The following is a 17,409-nucleotide window of genomic DNA, read 5'->3' on the forward strand; positions in this document are numbered from 1 at the left end:
CAGAGCAAGTTCTAGGACAGCCAGTGCTACACAAAGAGATCATGTCTCAAAAAAACCAAGCCAAACTAAAGAACGTGTAGTCATTTCAGCGTCAAATGTGTCCACTCACCAGGTGGTGGCCTAGCCCACACTTGTTTGGCTTTTAAGAAAAGTCTTGTGATTATGGGTGTATGCATGTTTTGCCTGAATGTATTAATGTGTAGCATTTGAGTCTGGTGCCTGTGGGGGTCAGAAGAGGGTGACAGTCCCCTGACACTTGAGTTACAGGCGATGTGAGCCACCATGTGGATGCTGAGAACTGATTCTGGGTCCACTGTGGGGCAATAAAGACCACCGAGTCATCTCTCTACCCACTTCGGCTCTTTTTGAGGCAGGGGCAGTCCATGTAGTCTAGCATCAAACTTGGAGCAATCCTTCTGCCTCAGCCTTCCAATTACTAGGATTGTAGGAAAGGCACCACTATACCCAAGCTCCATCTTGGAAGTCTTACCTGTCAAAATAATTGAGTGGTAAGCCAAGGTGTGACCCTGAATTCAACATCAAGGAATCCATTGTCATGGGACTCACGCAGCCTGAGCCACTTCCTGAATGAATGACAGCCCTTCCCAAATCGCAGCCCTTTTGCTCCAAAAGGAACAATTTTGTTGCTAAGAGAGTAATACAGTGACCAGGGCTGAGGCAAGTGACCTCCGGAGAAGAACTTGCCACCTGTTCCAGAAGTAAGGCGACCTTGGCTACTGGTACCCAAGCACCCATCTGGGTAGTAAGGCTACCTTGGTTACTGGGACCCAACCATCCATCCCAGAAGTAAGGCTACCTTGGTTGTTGGTGCCCAACTGCCCATCTCAGAAGTAAAGCTACTTGGTTACTGGTACCCGAACTTCTCCAAGGCAGCAAGGCTGGGGCATTATCACTCTGCTTTGGCCTGGAGATTCTGGAAGACCTGTGGGGTTGGCAGCCTCTTCCCAGAAGAGTGTGCGTAAACAGCCACACTGACACCACCCACGACTGCTGATTGTTTATTGCACAAGAAACTGGCAATACCAAGGCAGGGGCAGGCATTACAAAACAAGCTGTCAACCAACTTGGTGCTAGCTAGCACAGGCCTTTCTGTACACACTTCAGTTACACACACACACACACACACACATGCACGCACGCACGCACGCACACACACAGACACCCATGAACACCTGTGAGCCTGATGCTTCCTGACCTTGCTGGCAGCTGGTCCCCCACCCAGTACGGAGCAGCTTCTGTGATGTGCATGGGAAGTACGGCAAGAGACTGCGTGGGAGAGAAAGGCGAGCAGCAGTAAGCGGAGCCACTCAAATCAGCATGTGCAGTGTGTGGTTCTGGAGGAAGGATGAAGGCAGAAAGGGACTGTCCTCAGAAGGATCCTGTGACTGGTTTGAGAGCATGCCTGGGGTACTCCAGAGCTAGTATGTGCAGGGAGGCTACATGAGGGAGTGTGCCCCTATAACTGCTCTGAAACCCGAGAGAGGCCTGTGGACCTACATGGGAGGCTGTCAAGAGAGCTATAAATCCAACCAGTGTCTTTTCCTCATGACTGAATAGCACAAACACTCGGCTGGACGAGATGTGCCCCATCCTAAGCCACGTGCCCACTCCAGAAGCCACTGAGAGACAGTACTGTCAACCTGGTCCTAGCCGGCCTTGCCTGGTCTAGCAAAGGGATCATGTCAGTGGAGGGTTTGAGGGTGGCAGGGATGCACTGGATCGCAGAGTCAGGCCTCTTGAGCTGGGGGAACTGCTAAGCGGGTTCCTGAGGGGAGCAGCTGTTGGGGGAGCTATTGGATCAAGAGGGCTGAGCCCCTCAAGGACCCAGAACACCTGGGGCACCAGCTCTTTGATAGAAGGTGATAGCGGCATACTCAAATAAAACAGAAGGCAACCCTACACATGAATATACTTCAAGTTTATGTCACAAGACAGTCCGGGGAGTCTGTCTCCTTCCCACTGACACACAGGTGGTGGCTTCTTCAACCTTTGCTTGCTAGAAAGAGATGGACTGGTAGTACTGAGCGCTTCCTGCTCAGTCCTCTGGGCTGCAGCCTGCCAGGCAGTACAGCAAAGACAGCTTTGATGCAGAGCTGCTCCCTCAGGCCTGTTCCATACAGACTCCAGGAAAGGTCTATGAAAGCGGAGCCTCTTCTGCTGGCAGAGACCCTTGGCTTTCTGGGTCCAGTCAAGCCACACAGTCTATCTCTTCACCTATCATGTGAGGCCCAGCTTCTGGGGCAGCCCTTTGAGGCAGGGCACATTCCCTCACACACTCACACACACCCAGAATTGGTCTTAGTGGAGGGGACAATATTGCAGAAGGGCAGCCCTCTGACTTTGCAACAGGTGATGAAGTCAAAGGTGACAGGGGCTTTATTCCAGACTGCCGTCATCAAGTAGGAGAAAGGGGCCACAGGGCCTCCTAGGGTCAAACTCTTCAGTCACCAACATGATCCAAGCATGGTCTCAGACAGGGCCACTATCCAAAGGGGCCTCCCAAGGGCTGTGCAGCCAATGGCATCTCAGGCAGGAAGGACACTGGACTACTTGTGCTGGAGGGTATGGGAGGGATAGCCTTGGCTACTCCTGTCCAAAACCCTCGGTCTCCTCGATGGCATACAGCAGCTTCTCTTTCAGCTGTTCATAGCTCTTGTAGGGTGGGAGGTCCAGACGGTTGAAGCTGTAAAAGATAGAAGGGTGGCATGGGGAGCCCAGGGCTTCAGGTGTCCTGCCCCCACCAGTCAGGCTCCCGGCCTACCGGCTTCCAGCAAACTCACCATGTATGGCTTCGGGGTAGCCAGGTTTCCTTGCCAACTCTGTCAATGCAGAACTTCTGGGGTCCATTGCTCCCTGTCATCCAAGGCAAGGTATTACTTTGTGCTAACACAGAAGGCCTTTCCCAAAACAAGACCGTTTCCCTCCCCAAATTCCAGGAAGATGTGCATGCCCTGTGCTGTCCTCACACCCACTCCCCCCCCCCCCCCCGCCAAGGCCCCAGGAGGACAAAGGAAAAACGCACCTATGAGTTCAGCGAATCCCCCTACAGGCAGACGGCAGGTTCCAGTGACAAACTGCAATAGCCGGATCCTCTTCTCATTGTCCATCTCCTTCACCACCTGCAGAAGGAGTCAGGGTGCCGTTAGCTCAGCACTTCAGGCCTCAGCAGGGACGTCTCCAGGCCAGGTGGGGCCACACCAGGAAGGGGAGACAGACACCAATCAGGAACCGTCAAAGATGCTTTCTCTAAGGGTGTTTGTAGACTGTCCCACAAAGGCCCATGAGTCTCAGGGACATCCTGGGCTGAGTAATCCCCACCCTCTCCCCAAGTCTGCTTTTAAAGACACACTAAGGTCGGGAGAAGCTGTTTGGTGGAAACAGGGTTTCTTTTTGGGGAAATGAACTGTAGTAAAGTTGAATAATGCTGTTGGTTGTGCAATACAATGAAGGAGCTAAAGCCACCGAACTGAGCACCTCACAGTATCTAAGATGATGAACTGCATGCCATGTGAACCGCACCGCCACAAAAACTGTACATGCAAATACACACACACACACACACACACACACACACACACAGACACACACACCATATAAGGATACTTGTATCTGTATTTTTCACTGCACACTCTCCTTGTTAAACAGCTGTAAAATCCACATATATAAAGGGACCAAGACATTCAATTCAAGATAAAGGGCTCGCTGTATTTTTCTAGACACATGTGCTTTCCTTTCTCACCCATCTGACTGGAGAGATGGAGAGTACACAGCCAATTGCAGCTGAACTTCCTGGCCACGGGTCCCCTTGGCTCCCAGCCACTGCTGACTGCTGACAACCTATGTCATACAAACTGACGACAATATAGCTACAAGAACCTCTATCCTGCCCAGAGATAGGTTTATCCTCTACTTCTCCAAGTTGGGAGGGGAGAAATGTGTCAAAGATGAAAGGTCCTTGAGTCTGGGATCTAGGTAGGCTTCATGTCTTTTGGGTAACTGGTAACCATCTCTGACAAGAACCTTACCCCCAGCCCGACAGGGGAGACAGAGCCCAGGACGCACCTGCCAGAACCACTGGATCTGCTTGCTGCTCTTGGTGTAGTGCCGGTAGATGGCGTTCTTCTGCCAGTCGCTCATGTCTATCTCCTGCATGCCGCACAGCATCAGCTGTGGGGAGGGACATGTCAGCAGGCCTGCAGCCAGCCCTCCGCATGGCACTGCTTCACGCCCACCATAAGGTGACTCCCAAACTCTGTTAACCTGCTACTTTTTTCAGAAATTTTAATGTCCTTGCTCTCTATGCACAGAGAAGTTAGGGCTGAGGATCCAGGCGACACTACCCACACTGCTGCCTCTAGCTTGAAGTATGGGGCTTGGTGGGTGAGTTTCTGTGGGTGTACATCACAGATCTGGGATACCCTTAAAGACCTGAACTCAAGGGCCCACAACTTTTGGCACCCACCTCCAGCTCTTTCTCATCAAAATATCGCAACCACTCCAGAGGGGCCACCTCATTGAAGCCGTCCAGGAAGGCCTTGGTCTGCTCTTCCACACCTCGGGTGAATCGCCAGTCAGTCAGCAGCCTAAAACCAAGAACAGGCCATTGATGGAGTCCAGGCCGCCCTGCCTGGTGCCTCAGACTTAACCTCAAGAGTAACAACTCCATGGTTGAATGGAACAGAGCAAACAGCCTAAAGAACCTGAGCAGGAGGTCTGTACATGCGCAATGGAGAGCCAGAGACTGAAATTCACTGGACTCAGAAATCCTGAGTCAGGAGAGATGGCAACATGTAAGCTTTATAATTCTTTTAAAAGTTCCCTGCAGTTGAAAAACCTCCTGAACACAAAAAGGTCAACCCGGAGCTGGTAAGCAGAGGCTCCCGGTCCACAGCTCCAGTCATTATGTCACAGCCAAGGCAGGTACAGCCAGGATATGTGTGCAGTCTGTGGAGACTATGGGCCCCACAGTGGGGCCTGGTCGAAGACGGCACAAAAACAGGGAAAATGCCCTTTCTCTGTAACATGCCTCTCCCCGGATCTGAGACTCACATGATGTACTCTTCCTTGTTCTCCTCTGTAACTCGGATGCTCTCGCCGCCTTCCTTCAGCTCATGAGTTGTCACCTTGCCCAGGATCTCCATGTCCTGGATGAAGAACAGCTCCAGGCCACACTCTTCTAGGTTGTTCTCTCTGGGACACAGGAGGCCAAGGGGGAAGATGTCCATCTTATCAAGGCCTACCCTTGACTTGCTCGATCTCTTACTAAGGCACCCGGGAGGCACTAGGAATGCACTAGGTGGCCAGGAACCCTGACCAATGGCTTGGTACATTCTCTGCTGGAGAGAGAGAATCTAGAACAGGGAACCTAGAAGCTCTATTGCTATAGACCTCGGGGAGGCCAGGTAAGCACCCAGGGATCCCTTAGTAGAGGAAATCAGGATCAGGGTGCCAACTGGCCAATCAGAGCTCAGATCCATCAGAGCAGGGCAAGCCAGGACTCACTTGATCCAGACAATGGAGTTATAAAACTCGGGGTCAATAGACTCTAGGTCCTTCAGAGTTGGTCTCTTGTTGAGCATCCGCTTGTAGAAAGGAAGGGTGAAGCCTGTGTCGATGAACTTTCCATGGTACAGAGCCTGGGCAAGGAAGAGGCACAGCAAAAGGGTTTCACTTTCCTGGACAGCACCTGAGGAAGACTCAGGAGTGCTTTGGATATCAGCTGCCCTACCCTTGAAAGGACTCCCTGGGAGCCAGTTGCCCTAGCTGAAGGGGAGGCTTGGGAAACAAGCGCTTTTCTTCTGACTTGAGCATATGGACAGACTTATCCCACCCTGAAAGCCACAGGGATGGGCAAAGCAGGCCCACTGTCTGCCCAGCACACTGGCCAGGCCACTCCCCCTTTGGGCAAAGGCCTGTCCCCCACTTCCATGGAAAACTTGTTCAATACAGCTCTAGGTGGCAGTCCTGACTCACTGGCACTCTGAGTGGGTGGCACAAGAGGCCAAGAATAATGCAGACACTGAGGCTGGCGAGAACTGGCAGCCAGCGGTGAGTAACAGTCTGAGAGTCTGGCCGCTCGGCTGTTGTCTGCTGCTGGGCCAGGCAGGTCTCTAGATCCAGGAAGAATGTGCCCACTTCTGGAGCCATTGCCAGCACTTAACCAAGAACTTCCAGATGAAGGGAATAGCCATATTTAGTGACAGAGCCTTAGGTCCCTAGTATTCTAGAGAAGGGAATGTGGGGTAAGACTTAGGACATAAACAAAGAAAAGCGATATTGGGGCACAGTTGGAGACAGCCTCACAGGCCCCTGCTCAGTGTGGGTCATCATACGGTATGGCCCTTTTCACTGTTATGTTGAGCCTGTACTTCTAGGTGACGGTGACTACAGTTGCTGGGAATGTCCCTGGTCTTGCAGCAGCCAGTTCACTATGGCTCTGACCTAAGCCCAGCTGATTCCCAACTCTGTTCCAGAAGGCTGAGTCTCAGGCAGACATTTCCAAAGGTCCCTGGGGTTGTTATTGTGGCTCATGAAAGATGCAGTACCCTCAAGAGAAAAGCAGCAGGCAGACAGTTAGGGTTTTGCTTGGCCTAGTTACACCCTGTAAGTCTCAATGGACCTAGGTGAAGTTCCTGGGCTTCTGTGTAGTAAGTCACATGAGAGACCCTGTGACAGTCCCAGACGGTCACTGCGAAGTGTCTCACCTCTCCACAACTACCTAGCTTTTTGTTTGTTAATTTTCAGGTTAGAAATTGTGTGAGGAAGAGAGGAGAGTCACAGCAAGTCCTAGACAGAGGGCAGGACCCTGATCCCTAAGGTCTGCCGCTCATGCCACTGCTGCCTCCTGGTGACTAGAGCCAGCCTCCTCAGGGGCTGCCCTGCTCAGAGATCCCAGGCCTCTTACCATGGCGATGAATCTGCCGATAAAGCGGAAGTAGGTGAGGTGGTCAGGGTTGATGGAAGAGGCTGGGTTGATCTGCAGGCAGTAATTGTTCTTCCCAGCGTATTCAAATAAACAGTACATAGGGTTGAGCACCTCATGGGACAGGAGGAAAAACCACTCTCTGTGAGAGGAGAGAGGACAGAACAATGGAGCCCTCTGCTGTGTCAGATCATCTGAACGTGCATGTCTTGGGAGGTCAGAGCTCCAGCCCAACCAGTTCTTGGGTGAAGCAAAACAATAGCACCTGAAGGTAGTGCTCAGGAAAACTTGTGTGGGTACCTGTTGGCTCCCATAGGACATTTACATTACAATATCTAGAGCTTCTGGTGGCAAAGGGGCTCCTCACACGCAGGACCACCATGCACACTGTGGGACTATGTACTGTACAAAGGCACTACGTTACAACATTACAGACTGGGTCGGCCAGATGGGTAAGCAGAAAAAAGGCTCTTGCATCCAAGTCTAACAACCTGAGTTCAATCCCTGGTACCTACTTGGTAAAAGATGAGAACTAAATTCCCATAAGTTGTCCTCTAGCCTTCACATATGCTATATGGCCCATAAGAACCACACACATACATCTATGCCCCAAAATAAACAAATACAATGAAATCGTAAATACACACATTTATTACAATGACATTTTTGTTCTGACAGTATCCGCCCTGCTCCACCCAACCTGGTATGAAATGCAATGTGAAGAACACACAGAGAGTAGCATGTTCCCAAAACCTATGCCTGAAGGCTCTGGGATCCACTTGGCTCTAGAAACCTCATTCATTCTAGCTACCCTACAGGTACCTACCTCACTTGCATGTTGCCTTCCCTTCACCCCAGAACCCACCAGCATACCCTATCCCAAACTTGAACACGTTCATCTCGATCGACACCACCCAATAGATGCCTCAGCATCTATCTGCACCCCGAGTATAAGCCAGAAATCACGGTCCTTTAGGGCTTGAGCTAAACCAACAGTAAACATAGGCCAAGGGGGCCAGCCTCTGGCTGCTGGTCTGTTTGTGGCTGTGTAGACGAAGTCCTTCGATGTAGAGGGTGCCCCGGTATCCTGTCCGTGGTTCTACCCTGTGGTAGAACAGCATGACGTAACCTACCATAGGGTAAAACCACTGGCAGGACACAGAGAGAGACACACAGGGAGGGAGCCACACCAGAAGCCCACCAAGCACAGCCTCGGGAGGTCACCACGAAAAAAGAACAATCCATTCGCGGGGTCAACACAGAAGAGTACACCACCAGCAAACAGGACCAGAGGTGGGTGAGCCAAAAGCCAAGCAGGAAGATATCCCTCCACCATAAGGTCAGCAGATAAGAGGTCACCACAGCCAAGACGCTCCTTCTCACTGCCAGGGCCCTCTGCCTGTCGTCCAAGGCGATGCTTTGCCAAACAGCCTGCTAACTTTTGTGGGGTGAAGGTAACACAGTGCTTTGGGTTCTTTAAGGAACTTTGTTGACTGGTGCACATGATGCAGCAGGGGATGGATTGCTTAGAGACATCAGATACACTCTGAGAAACCTGATTTCACCTGCTCTGGCTGCCTCAGAAAAAAGGAAAGCCGAGAGCTGATTTTAACAGGTACCCACAGACCCTACTGCCCACTGATACAACTTGACAGATTGCTTTGTAAGTAGAGAAAAATGACACACAGGCTGGCACAGAGCATCATGTTTCTCCTCGAGAATCCTTCAGCACCCCTATAATCTAGTAACCAAAGGGGTAAGGCCTGACCCTGCTTCATGGCTCACTGGGACTAGCCAGACATTTGCCATGGGATTTTCTACCTTTTCCTTTTGGAGACAGGATTTCATGAGACCCTTGTTGGCCTAAAATTTACTATATTGCCAAGGACAGCCTTAAATGTCTAATCCTTCTGCTTTTATTGCTCAATACATAGATGTGAGCTACGTGCCAGGCCTGATTTATGTGGTGCTGGAGATCGAACCCAGGACCTGCTCACTAGACAAGCATCCTAACTTAATTGAGCCACATCCCCAATCCAAGAGATGATTCTTAGTATCACACCAGGGCCCATCCTATTGATGCAGGAGAACTCAGGGGATGAAGAACAGCATGGAGGAGGTTTCTAGCCATGGGCCCACAGCCAGAGGACAAAGGGTAGAGTAGAGCCCTCTGGGCACCCTAGCTCACCTGGCGATGCCGCCGTAGTCCAGGCCCTCCTCACCACGCATGATGATGTAGAGCCGGCGGCGCAGGTCATAAGGTTTCATGTTCATAATCTGGGGAGACAGGGCATCCGGCCATCCTGCCCATGACCCCAGCACAGCAGGCAGGCAGGGATGTGGGGGCAGGGGATGCTAAGGCTTGTTGTCTAGCAGATAGAGTCACCAATGCTTATAGCCTGAGGTGGGGTTAGGTGGTGGGAGGAAGCCTGCTTGGCCCAGGATCCCAGCAGCAATAATATTCTCTAACCTGTTGGAAAGAGTCCTCAAAGAGTGTCTGCCTGGAAACGCTGATCTTCACGTGGCTGGGTAGGGCATTTGACTGAAAAGGAAAGGAACACTCTCAATGGGTTCTCCCATCTGTGACAACACAGCCCCATAGCCCAGGATTAGGAGCCTACTCCTTAGAGACAAGCAGTTCAGAGTGGGGCAAGCATCTTGCACCCATCTAAGACACAGTCCCAGTGCTAGGTGGGTCTGGGAGACCCAGTTGACAGCCTCACTCCCATGGGAGCCCCAAAACCAGGACTCACGTGACAGAGGAACCGGAACTGGTGATATTTCCACCGAAAACTTCGGTCATAGGCACCAGGTGAGCCTTGCTTTGTCCTGACAAGAGCAAAAGATGTGCTGGAACCTGTTTGATTTCTCAGAAAATGAGCAGTCCATTTCTGAGAGCCTTAGGGAACATGGATGCTCTACTCCGTGAATTTAAAGAGGAGTAAAGTGAGACACAGAGGGAGTGACTGCCACTGAGAGGGAAAGACACGTGGAGACAATGCCACAGCTCTCACTTTTAGTCACCCACCTCCACACCCCGCTCTGGGTAAGGAGGGTGGCCTGGGTGGTGACATCCACACTGGCACTGGAGGGCAATGATTAGCACAACACACAGAGACCCCTCCTCCCCGGCCAGCTGAACAGGACAGACTGGGGTTGTGCTGGGGGACAAGGCTGTGGCTGTGAAGGTTCTTACCCTGACTCGAACCCTGGGCGAGGATCCTTAAAGGTGGTGGTGCGGGTATTGTGGTCCACAAAGTACCGCACGCCCTCGCTGGTGTATTTCATCTCCCATCCTGGGGGGGTAGGGCAGGCTCCTGAATCATCCTAAAAACACAGAAGAGGGGCTGTAGGCTGTCATGTGCTTAGAGGCTGGGGTCCCCAAAGTCCTACTTTGTCTTTGCCTTCTCTAGGCTCATCAGAGCCCTCCGCAGGGGAGGGGCACCCCAAGGATATACACCTGGCAAGACTCAAGTTGTGAGAAATCAGGTCATGTGCAAAAGGGGGCCATTTATTACGGGGCTAAAATGCCAGTCCTGGGTGGGTGACATCAGTCTGCATGATCATTAGCAGTCTTTTTTTTTTTTTAAAGATTTATTTATTTATTAGGTATACAACATTCTGCCTCCATGTATGCCCACACGCCAGAGAAGGGCACCAGATCTCATTACAGACGGTTGTGAGCCACCATGTGGTTCCTGGGAATTGAACTCAGGACCTTTGGAAGAGCAGCCAGTGCTCTTAACCACTGAGCCATCTCTCCAGCCCCGATAATTAGCAGTCTTGAGACACCAAGTGTCCCTGCTCTGCTTTTTTCTTCCTTCCTTCCTTCCTTCCTCCCTCCCTCCCTCCCTCTCTCTCTCTCTGGTTTTTTGAGACAGAGTTTCTCTGTGTTGCTTTGGAGCCTATCCTGGAACTAGCTCTTGTAGATCAGGTTGGTCTTGAACTCACAGAGATCCACCTGCCTCTATCTCCTGAGGGCTGGGATTAAAGGTGTGCACCACCACTGCCCAGCTTAAATTTTACTTTCTTCTTTTCTTTTCTTTTCTTTTCTTTTCTTTTCTTTTCTTTTCTTTTCTTTTCTTTTCTTTCTCCCTCCCTCCCTCCCTCCCTCCCTTCCTTCCTTTCTTCTTTCTTTTGGTTTTCCTGCCCTACTTCTGAGGGCAAGAGTGCCCTCAACTTTTGGACAGTCCAATTCTCAGCGCCTGCCTGACCTCCTCCCACGTCCCTGTGCCCACTAGAAAAGTGTGATGCTCTCAGTAGACTGCTATGCGTCCTTACGGAAGGTTCACAGTCCCCGAATGTTAGCGCCGTGAGGCAAACGCAGAGGCTGTTTGACCACAGTTAGAGCTGCACAGAAACCCTCACCCCATCCCTCACTGCCGTCCACTTGAGTCCTCACCCCTGGGTCCGCGGGTCCTCCCACTGGGTAGTGCGCGTGTTGTGGTTCACGTAATACACCCGTCCATTGTCCTGCCTCTTCTCTGCCACAGGAGAAGAAAGGAGAGAGCGCAATCAGATTAACACAGTCTGTCCTCGGCTCCTGCTCCCCATGTGACGAGTTAAAATTTCTGTTCCCATCACCAACCTACTACAGGTTAAGAGGAGAGAGCCTGGCCCAGTCACACTTGTCACCAAAGGGCCTTTCCCTGTTGCAGGGCAGGGGAAGGAGACACCCATTCCCAACCCCTGTCAGATGGAAGGGCAGTGTGGCAGTGTAAATGGAAAACCCTGTGAACTAGGGATGTAATGTATCCAGTGTGCAGTACGGCTATCCTGCCGCCTCCTCTCCCTCAGGCTGGAATGGAAGGTGGGTAGAAGAAAACCAGAGGCAAGCTCCAAGCTTCAACAGGCCACCTTTCCCAGGAAGTTCCTGAGCAGAGAGCTGTGTCTGTCCTGGCAATCAGCAGACTAACGCACTCACTCCGTACAGTGACACAGTACAGTCATGAAACAACCATAATTAGTTCCAGGAGCTAAAGGAACCTAGCTGAAAAGGGGAAGAAATGGGGATACCAGCAGCCCCTGCTCCCCTCTAGAACCATGCTGGGACAGTTCCTGTATGCTGAAGTCTGGTCTCTGACTCTACACAACTGAAACTATAAAGAGACTTTGTCAACCACGCCCTCACAAAGCTAGGAAAGTAAAGGAAAGGAGTGAGCAGGAAGCAATGGAGCCTTTACAGACTTTCCATCCCCAGATAGTGGGTATGTCTGGCCTTGGAGAGCAGCTCCCAACCCTACCCCAGTCCCCACCCTAAGATTTCTGAGGGATTGGCTGCCCCAGCTTGGGAGCTACTGTTGTAAACTGCATCCTCCATGGCTGCTCAGTCAAGGGTCAAAGCCATGGCCAATAAGAAAGCAGGGTGATCTGTACAGTGGTTCTGAGCCCTTGGCCACTGGCTTTGTGTTGCTACTGCTTGGAGGCCTATGTACCCCCCTGGACAGCCTTCCGGGAAGAGTTTTGTAATGCGGGGATGGGGGAGCTTTTGTGAGCACAGCGGCAAATGGACTTGGAAACAAGCAGATGTAGCTCTAAACTGGAGATGTGCCCCCCCTCACCCCCAAACAATACTTAGGGGCAGCCATGGGGGCTCCTTGGAGGAGTACAATGGCACTTAAAACCTCAAGGCAAATGGAAGACCAGCAGGCTCACCATTAAAGGTATGCTCTCTTGGCCTTGCTTTTCCATTCTTCTTACCATTTCGGGGAGGCAGCCCTGATACCGTCCTGGTGACCTCAGCCCAGAGCCCCACACATTGTACTGGCACAGTGTTTTCTTCCAACTCTTTGACTCTAGCACCCCTCCTGCCTCGGCTTCCACAGCTTTACGACTCCAGTCAAGTGCCACCATGCCCAGTCTAAAGTGTTCTTTTCTCACCTATGGAGCACTTCTGCTTTTCTGATGCTCACAAGACTGCACACTCTGCACCTGTGAGCTCTCCCAGGCTCCGCAGTTCTCTCCCTGGTGACTGTCATTTAGCAAAATGGCTACAGTAAGAAGTAAGTGCATCTGATTGAGTTGCATGGACTGCCCGTGCAGCCACAACCAAACTTCAGTACAGACTCTAAGTCATCAGCTACCATACGGTGCTGCCAACTCCTGTTTAGCTTGATACACTTTCCCTGCCCAGGTCAGGGTCCCCAAGTTTTACTCTCACATTTGACCCACTAATCCTCAGGGTGCCAGTAACCTTACATTGGGGGCTGGGGAGCCAGGCAAGTTGTCTGTGTGTATGGGGATTTCCTAGCTGAAATAAAAAAACCCATGGGCTTTTACTAATCAATATTTCCGGCCAGGAAACAGGAGCCTCTTGGCACTCTGGAATGTAACAGGAGCTCAGCGCTACTCTAGGGGAGTTGGTAGAACTTCTCAGACTACTACCAGGGAACAGCTGTGTCTGTATCAAAGGAGCACAGCCCGGAGATGCCCTTGACACTGTCAGCATCCCAGTGGCACTTCCCCACCCACGAAATACCATCTGCGAGCGCCTAAATCAGCGCCTATCATCTTCTGCTACCCTAGCCAAAAAATTAAATCCAATACCTGCTTATTCCTGTGAAGACCGCTCCCTTTGGCATCAGAGACTCTTAGAAGGTTGAATAAAATCCTGCCCAGCTCTGAGAGTTGCAGAATTTCCTGGGTCTTGCCATTTCTAATAACACTTTTTTTTTTTTTTTTGCACAGTACTTCTTCCTAGAATAGCAATGAAGCCTGCAATCTCTTCCAAGTCATGATGGTTTGCCCTTAATGGATGCCTGGGCCTTAACCCTTGGCACATCATACCAAGACCCTGGGATAGGTGAGAAGTGGCTACCATTGACAAAGGAGCCCCAGCCACTAACTAGCAGTGCTATACTCTCAAGACCAATATCCAGTGTGCGACTCTGCTTGCCTGTGGTCTCGTTCGCAACAGGACCACAAACAAAAGCAGCCTAGTCAAAACTAGGCTGTTGTCTGTCCTCCGGTGTCTCAGCTGCAAAGAAGAAGACTTGTTAAGATGGCCCCTTATGCCAGAGTCACAATCAGAGAAGAGCCTGCGTGGACATCAGACAGGTCAAAATAACTGTGGGATCCAGTGGATTCCTGAGTGGCCACCCTGAAGCTCAGGACACAAGCACAACAGTCCCGTGGCTGCTTGGGGAAATCTTTCTTGGAGTCAGACTCCTTTAGCTGTGGCAGGTGACCACTATAGCGGCTCTATCACTGCCATCGCTCCAACTGGGTAACCTCAGCACGTACTTAAGTGATATGAAAATCCGAGGGATAGCACATGCAGGAGATGGGGACAGAATGCTAGGAATTGCCAAATAGAAGGTCAAGAGCTCAATACTTACCCCAACCAGGCGGGAGGGGGCCCAAGGGATCATGGTCAGACGAAGCACTCGAAGACTAAATACAAGAAACAGCAGAACACAGAAGTTAAGAAAACGAAGACTCTGGTTAAAAATAAATGGATCAATAGAGTTGGGAAAGCCAGACTCACTTCCACATGTTAGCCCTTAGGAGAGAACGCAGCGACACTTTAGATAGCATCTGCTCCTTTAGAGTCTTTGTTTAAGAAAAACCAGAAAAAGAATTCAATGCAGCACTGAGGGCTAGGGGCAGGGAGAGCAAGTGGGGTTAGAGGTGATCCGAGGATGGTGGGCAAGGGCCTCAGAAGCCAGGCCTGAGCATGGCAGGCAGGCTCGGAGCAAGCTCCCCGCCAGCTCACTGCCGACCTCTGCTCAGCTCCTGCTGCAGGCAGCCAAAGCAACTGAAATCCTCACCACCTCCAACTTTCTCCAAGAACCACACACAGGAGGGGAAAAAATACCGCAGGCCTTTCCAATGAAATCATTCCCACAAGCCCTGCCCACGCCCAGGGCTTCCTGGCTGGGGCCCGGCCCTCCTCCCGCCACCTCCCTCCTGGGAGCACAGCATCCACCCAGACTGAGGGCACTTTCATGCCCCAAGCCCCTCACCTCCCCCAGGAATGTTTTCCTTCCCCTTCACAAAGCACCTTTATTCTTTCCCTGCCTCAACCTGAAGTTGCTCAGTGTTCTGCCTTTGCCTGTCTGGGGAGGTGTGACTGGGACTGGTGAAAGAGAAGGGGGAAGGGGCTCCAGGACGTCAGGGTCACTATTTACACTAGTGCCCCTCAGCCTATTTCTGCTTCACTGTCCCAGGGGAGGGGCTGCAGTGGATGGAGAGTTCTCAGAGCCTCCGGGAAGCAGGGGTGCACTGTAGAAAACTTTTCATACTTAAACGAAACAAGTATTGCTCTGCTCCTTTCTCTCCCCTACTCAAGCATTTCTAGTTCACTTACTAGAACTTAATCATTATATTAGGGATCAAGTTCTAAATGCAGACTTCAGGCTGCAGACATGGCTGGCCCCATCTGGGGATCTCACACACACACACACTCCAGCAGGAGGATGAATGGAGCTCAGTCTGGGCTTGAACAAACACTGGTGGTACTCCATGCCAACCAACCCCACCACAGTCCGCCCTCTACCCTCAACCGAAGGGACAGAGGAACTTTCTTCCCAAGGTGGCAATACAGGCTCCTCTTCCAAGTGAGTTCCAACAGAGTCATTTAAGTCTTGAAACCATAGGTGCCTTGATGGGACAGGGCCCCTTTCAGTAGACGGCCTCCTGCTACATGGCAAAAAGGAAGCTGTGCAAAGTTGGGGAAGCTGACTAGGGTCTGGGGCCTGTTACTGCCAACTTCACCCCGTCTGATATGCCTCAATGCTGGAAATCTCCCCAGCTCACACTGGCTATCTGAGGGCGGGGGTGAGTTTTGGGAGGGTAGGTGGTGGTGAGGTACAGTGCCTAGTAACACTCCTTCAACTGCACTTCAGAGTTAAAGTGTAAGAAGTCTTCACTGCTTAGGAGCAGAAGCGGAATGTGGATGTGAATCACATCTCATCCACCAGATAAGAGCCAAGCCGAAGGCAGTGGTCAGTGCGAGCAATGGGCATGACTCTGCAGTTCTCAGGGGCTGAACGCAGGGATTCACACCTTAAGTGAATACTCTTACCACTGAGAACATGCCCAGCCTGCAAGTGAAACAAGCCAGGTGTGGTGGTTCAGACCTTAAAACCCAGCACTTGGGAGGCAGAGGCAAATGGGTCTCTGAGTTCAATGCTAGTAGCCTGGTCTATCTATATAGCAAGGTCCAGGCTATCCGGGGCTACACAGAGAGACTCTGCCTCAAAAAACAAACAAACAAAAAAAACAGAAAGAAAGAAAAAGAAGAGGAGACTGGCACATAAATCTGATGCTTCAGGCTCTTTAGAATGTATAGGTAATGCATAAAACATCCCAGGCTCTAGCAGTTCCTTGCTGATGGCACAGAAATTGAAACAAAAATAGTCATCAGCCTCTTCTTTGCTTTCTTGAAAAGAAATCTCTATAGTTGAGGCTGGCTTCAAACTCAGGCTCACACCCCCTTCTTGCCTCAGCTTCCCAAACAGCTGGGACTACAGGTGTGGACCAGTATACCAAACTAACAAGCCTCTTAACCCTTGCTAGTTACTGTTTAGTTTCGTTGTTTCTACCCCAGACTTCCTAAGATGTTGGCTCTCCTTCATTACAGCAGGTCTCTACTGAATTCCCTTGGCACCCTCCAGTTCCTAGCACACGGACTCCACTCACCACACCCTGAGTCTGAAGAAAGACAGATAGGAAAGAGTGAAATGAGATTGAAGAACACAACATGGGAAATCAGAACCGATGGACACCAACAGTAATTTTACTGTTTATAGCTAAAGTGGATCACTTGATTCTTTTGGATATTTATTCCATAAGCTACATTTTACAACTCTAATCATAAGAAAGGACACGGAAGTGAAGGAAAAACGATAAATAAAAGCTTTGCGTCATGACCAGAAAACATAAAGCAAACCCCCATGCTTTCCCTGGGGACCAAATGCCCCTATTCCTCAGCTTCCCTGAGGGTCCAAGTGTGCTACACAGAGCAGAGGCATAAAAGCACACAAACAGCACAAGGGGACTGATGCCCAGAAGAAAACGCCTAGCAGTACAGATAACTCTGAGAGACAGAGTAGTGTCCTTCATAACCAGAAGCACAAGTGTGACGGCTAAGCCACCTTCGTGGGTAATGTCCTAGGGCTGGAGGTCCAGGATGCATGCTTTGAGCCAGAAAGCTCACGTGAGCTCAAGTCCCTCTGGGATTAAGCACAAAGTCCCTGTAATATTTTAAGATACAAATTCAGAAATAAAAATGTCTAGCCATCACAGCCAAGGGCAGAAAAGACTCTGGGAAGGCAGAGGGTGCAGAGCAGAAGGCATGCATCATGTTTTCAGGATGGATCTAATGGAGTCAAAGTAAAATCCAGGTGCCCAAGGATGTGGTCCAAGGGCTCACCGAGAGAAGGATGGAGCCATTTGCTTCTGGAAGGTACAATCCGAGTTCACACCAGGAACTGGGCTGGTAGTGTCAGAGGACAGGCGGAATG

At 51.0% G+C, this 17,409-nt stretch overlaps 1 protein-coding gene across 1 annotated transcript in view; it reads right to left on the bottom strand.

Moving 5' to 3' along the window:
- Positions 1 to 1,006: 1,006 nt before the first annotated feature.
- Positions 1,007 to 17,409, bottom strand: part of Wwp2 (WW domain containing E3 ubiquitin protein ligase 2) — a 126,468-nt gene continuing 110,065 nt past the window's right edge. Inside the window, 15 exon segments of the mRNA XM_085681764.2 lie at positions 1,007 to 2,704; positions 2,802 to 2,874; positions 3,044 to 3,140; positions 4,084 to 4,188; positions 4,484 to 4,604; positions 5,071 to 5,211; positions 5,524 to 5,657; positions 6,926 to 7,085; positions 9,132 to 9,220; positions 9,414 to 9,485; positions 9,697 to 9,772; positions 10,140 to 10,246; positions 10,249 to 10,270; positions 11,346 to 11,427; positions 14,281 to 14,335. Of these exon segments, the coding sequence (XP_085537890.1) occupies positions 2,605 to 2,704; positions 2,802 to 2,874; positions 3,044 to 3,140; positions 4,084 to 4,188; positions 4,484 to 4,604; positions 5,071 to 5,211; positions 5,524 to 5,657; positions 6,926 to 7,085; positions 9,132 to 9,220; positions 9,414 to 9,485; positions 9,697 to 9,772; positions 10,140 to 10,246; positions 10,249 to 10,270; positions 11,346 to 11,427; positions 14,281 to 14,335 (1,434 nt within the window). The 3' untranslated portion in view covers positions 1,007 to 2,604.

Source organism: Myodes glareolus, chromosome 22 (assembly GCF_982192425.1).
Source record: "Myodes glareolus chromosome 22, mMyoGla1.1, whole genome shotgun sequence".
Lineage (NCBI taxonomy): Eukaryota > Metazoa > Chordata > Mammalia > Rodentia > Cricetidae > Myodes > Myodes glareolus.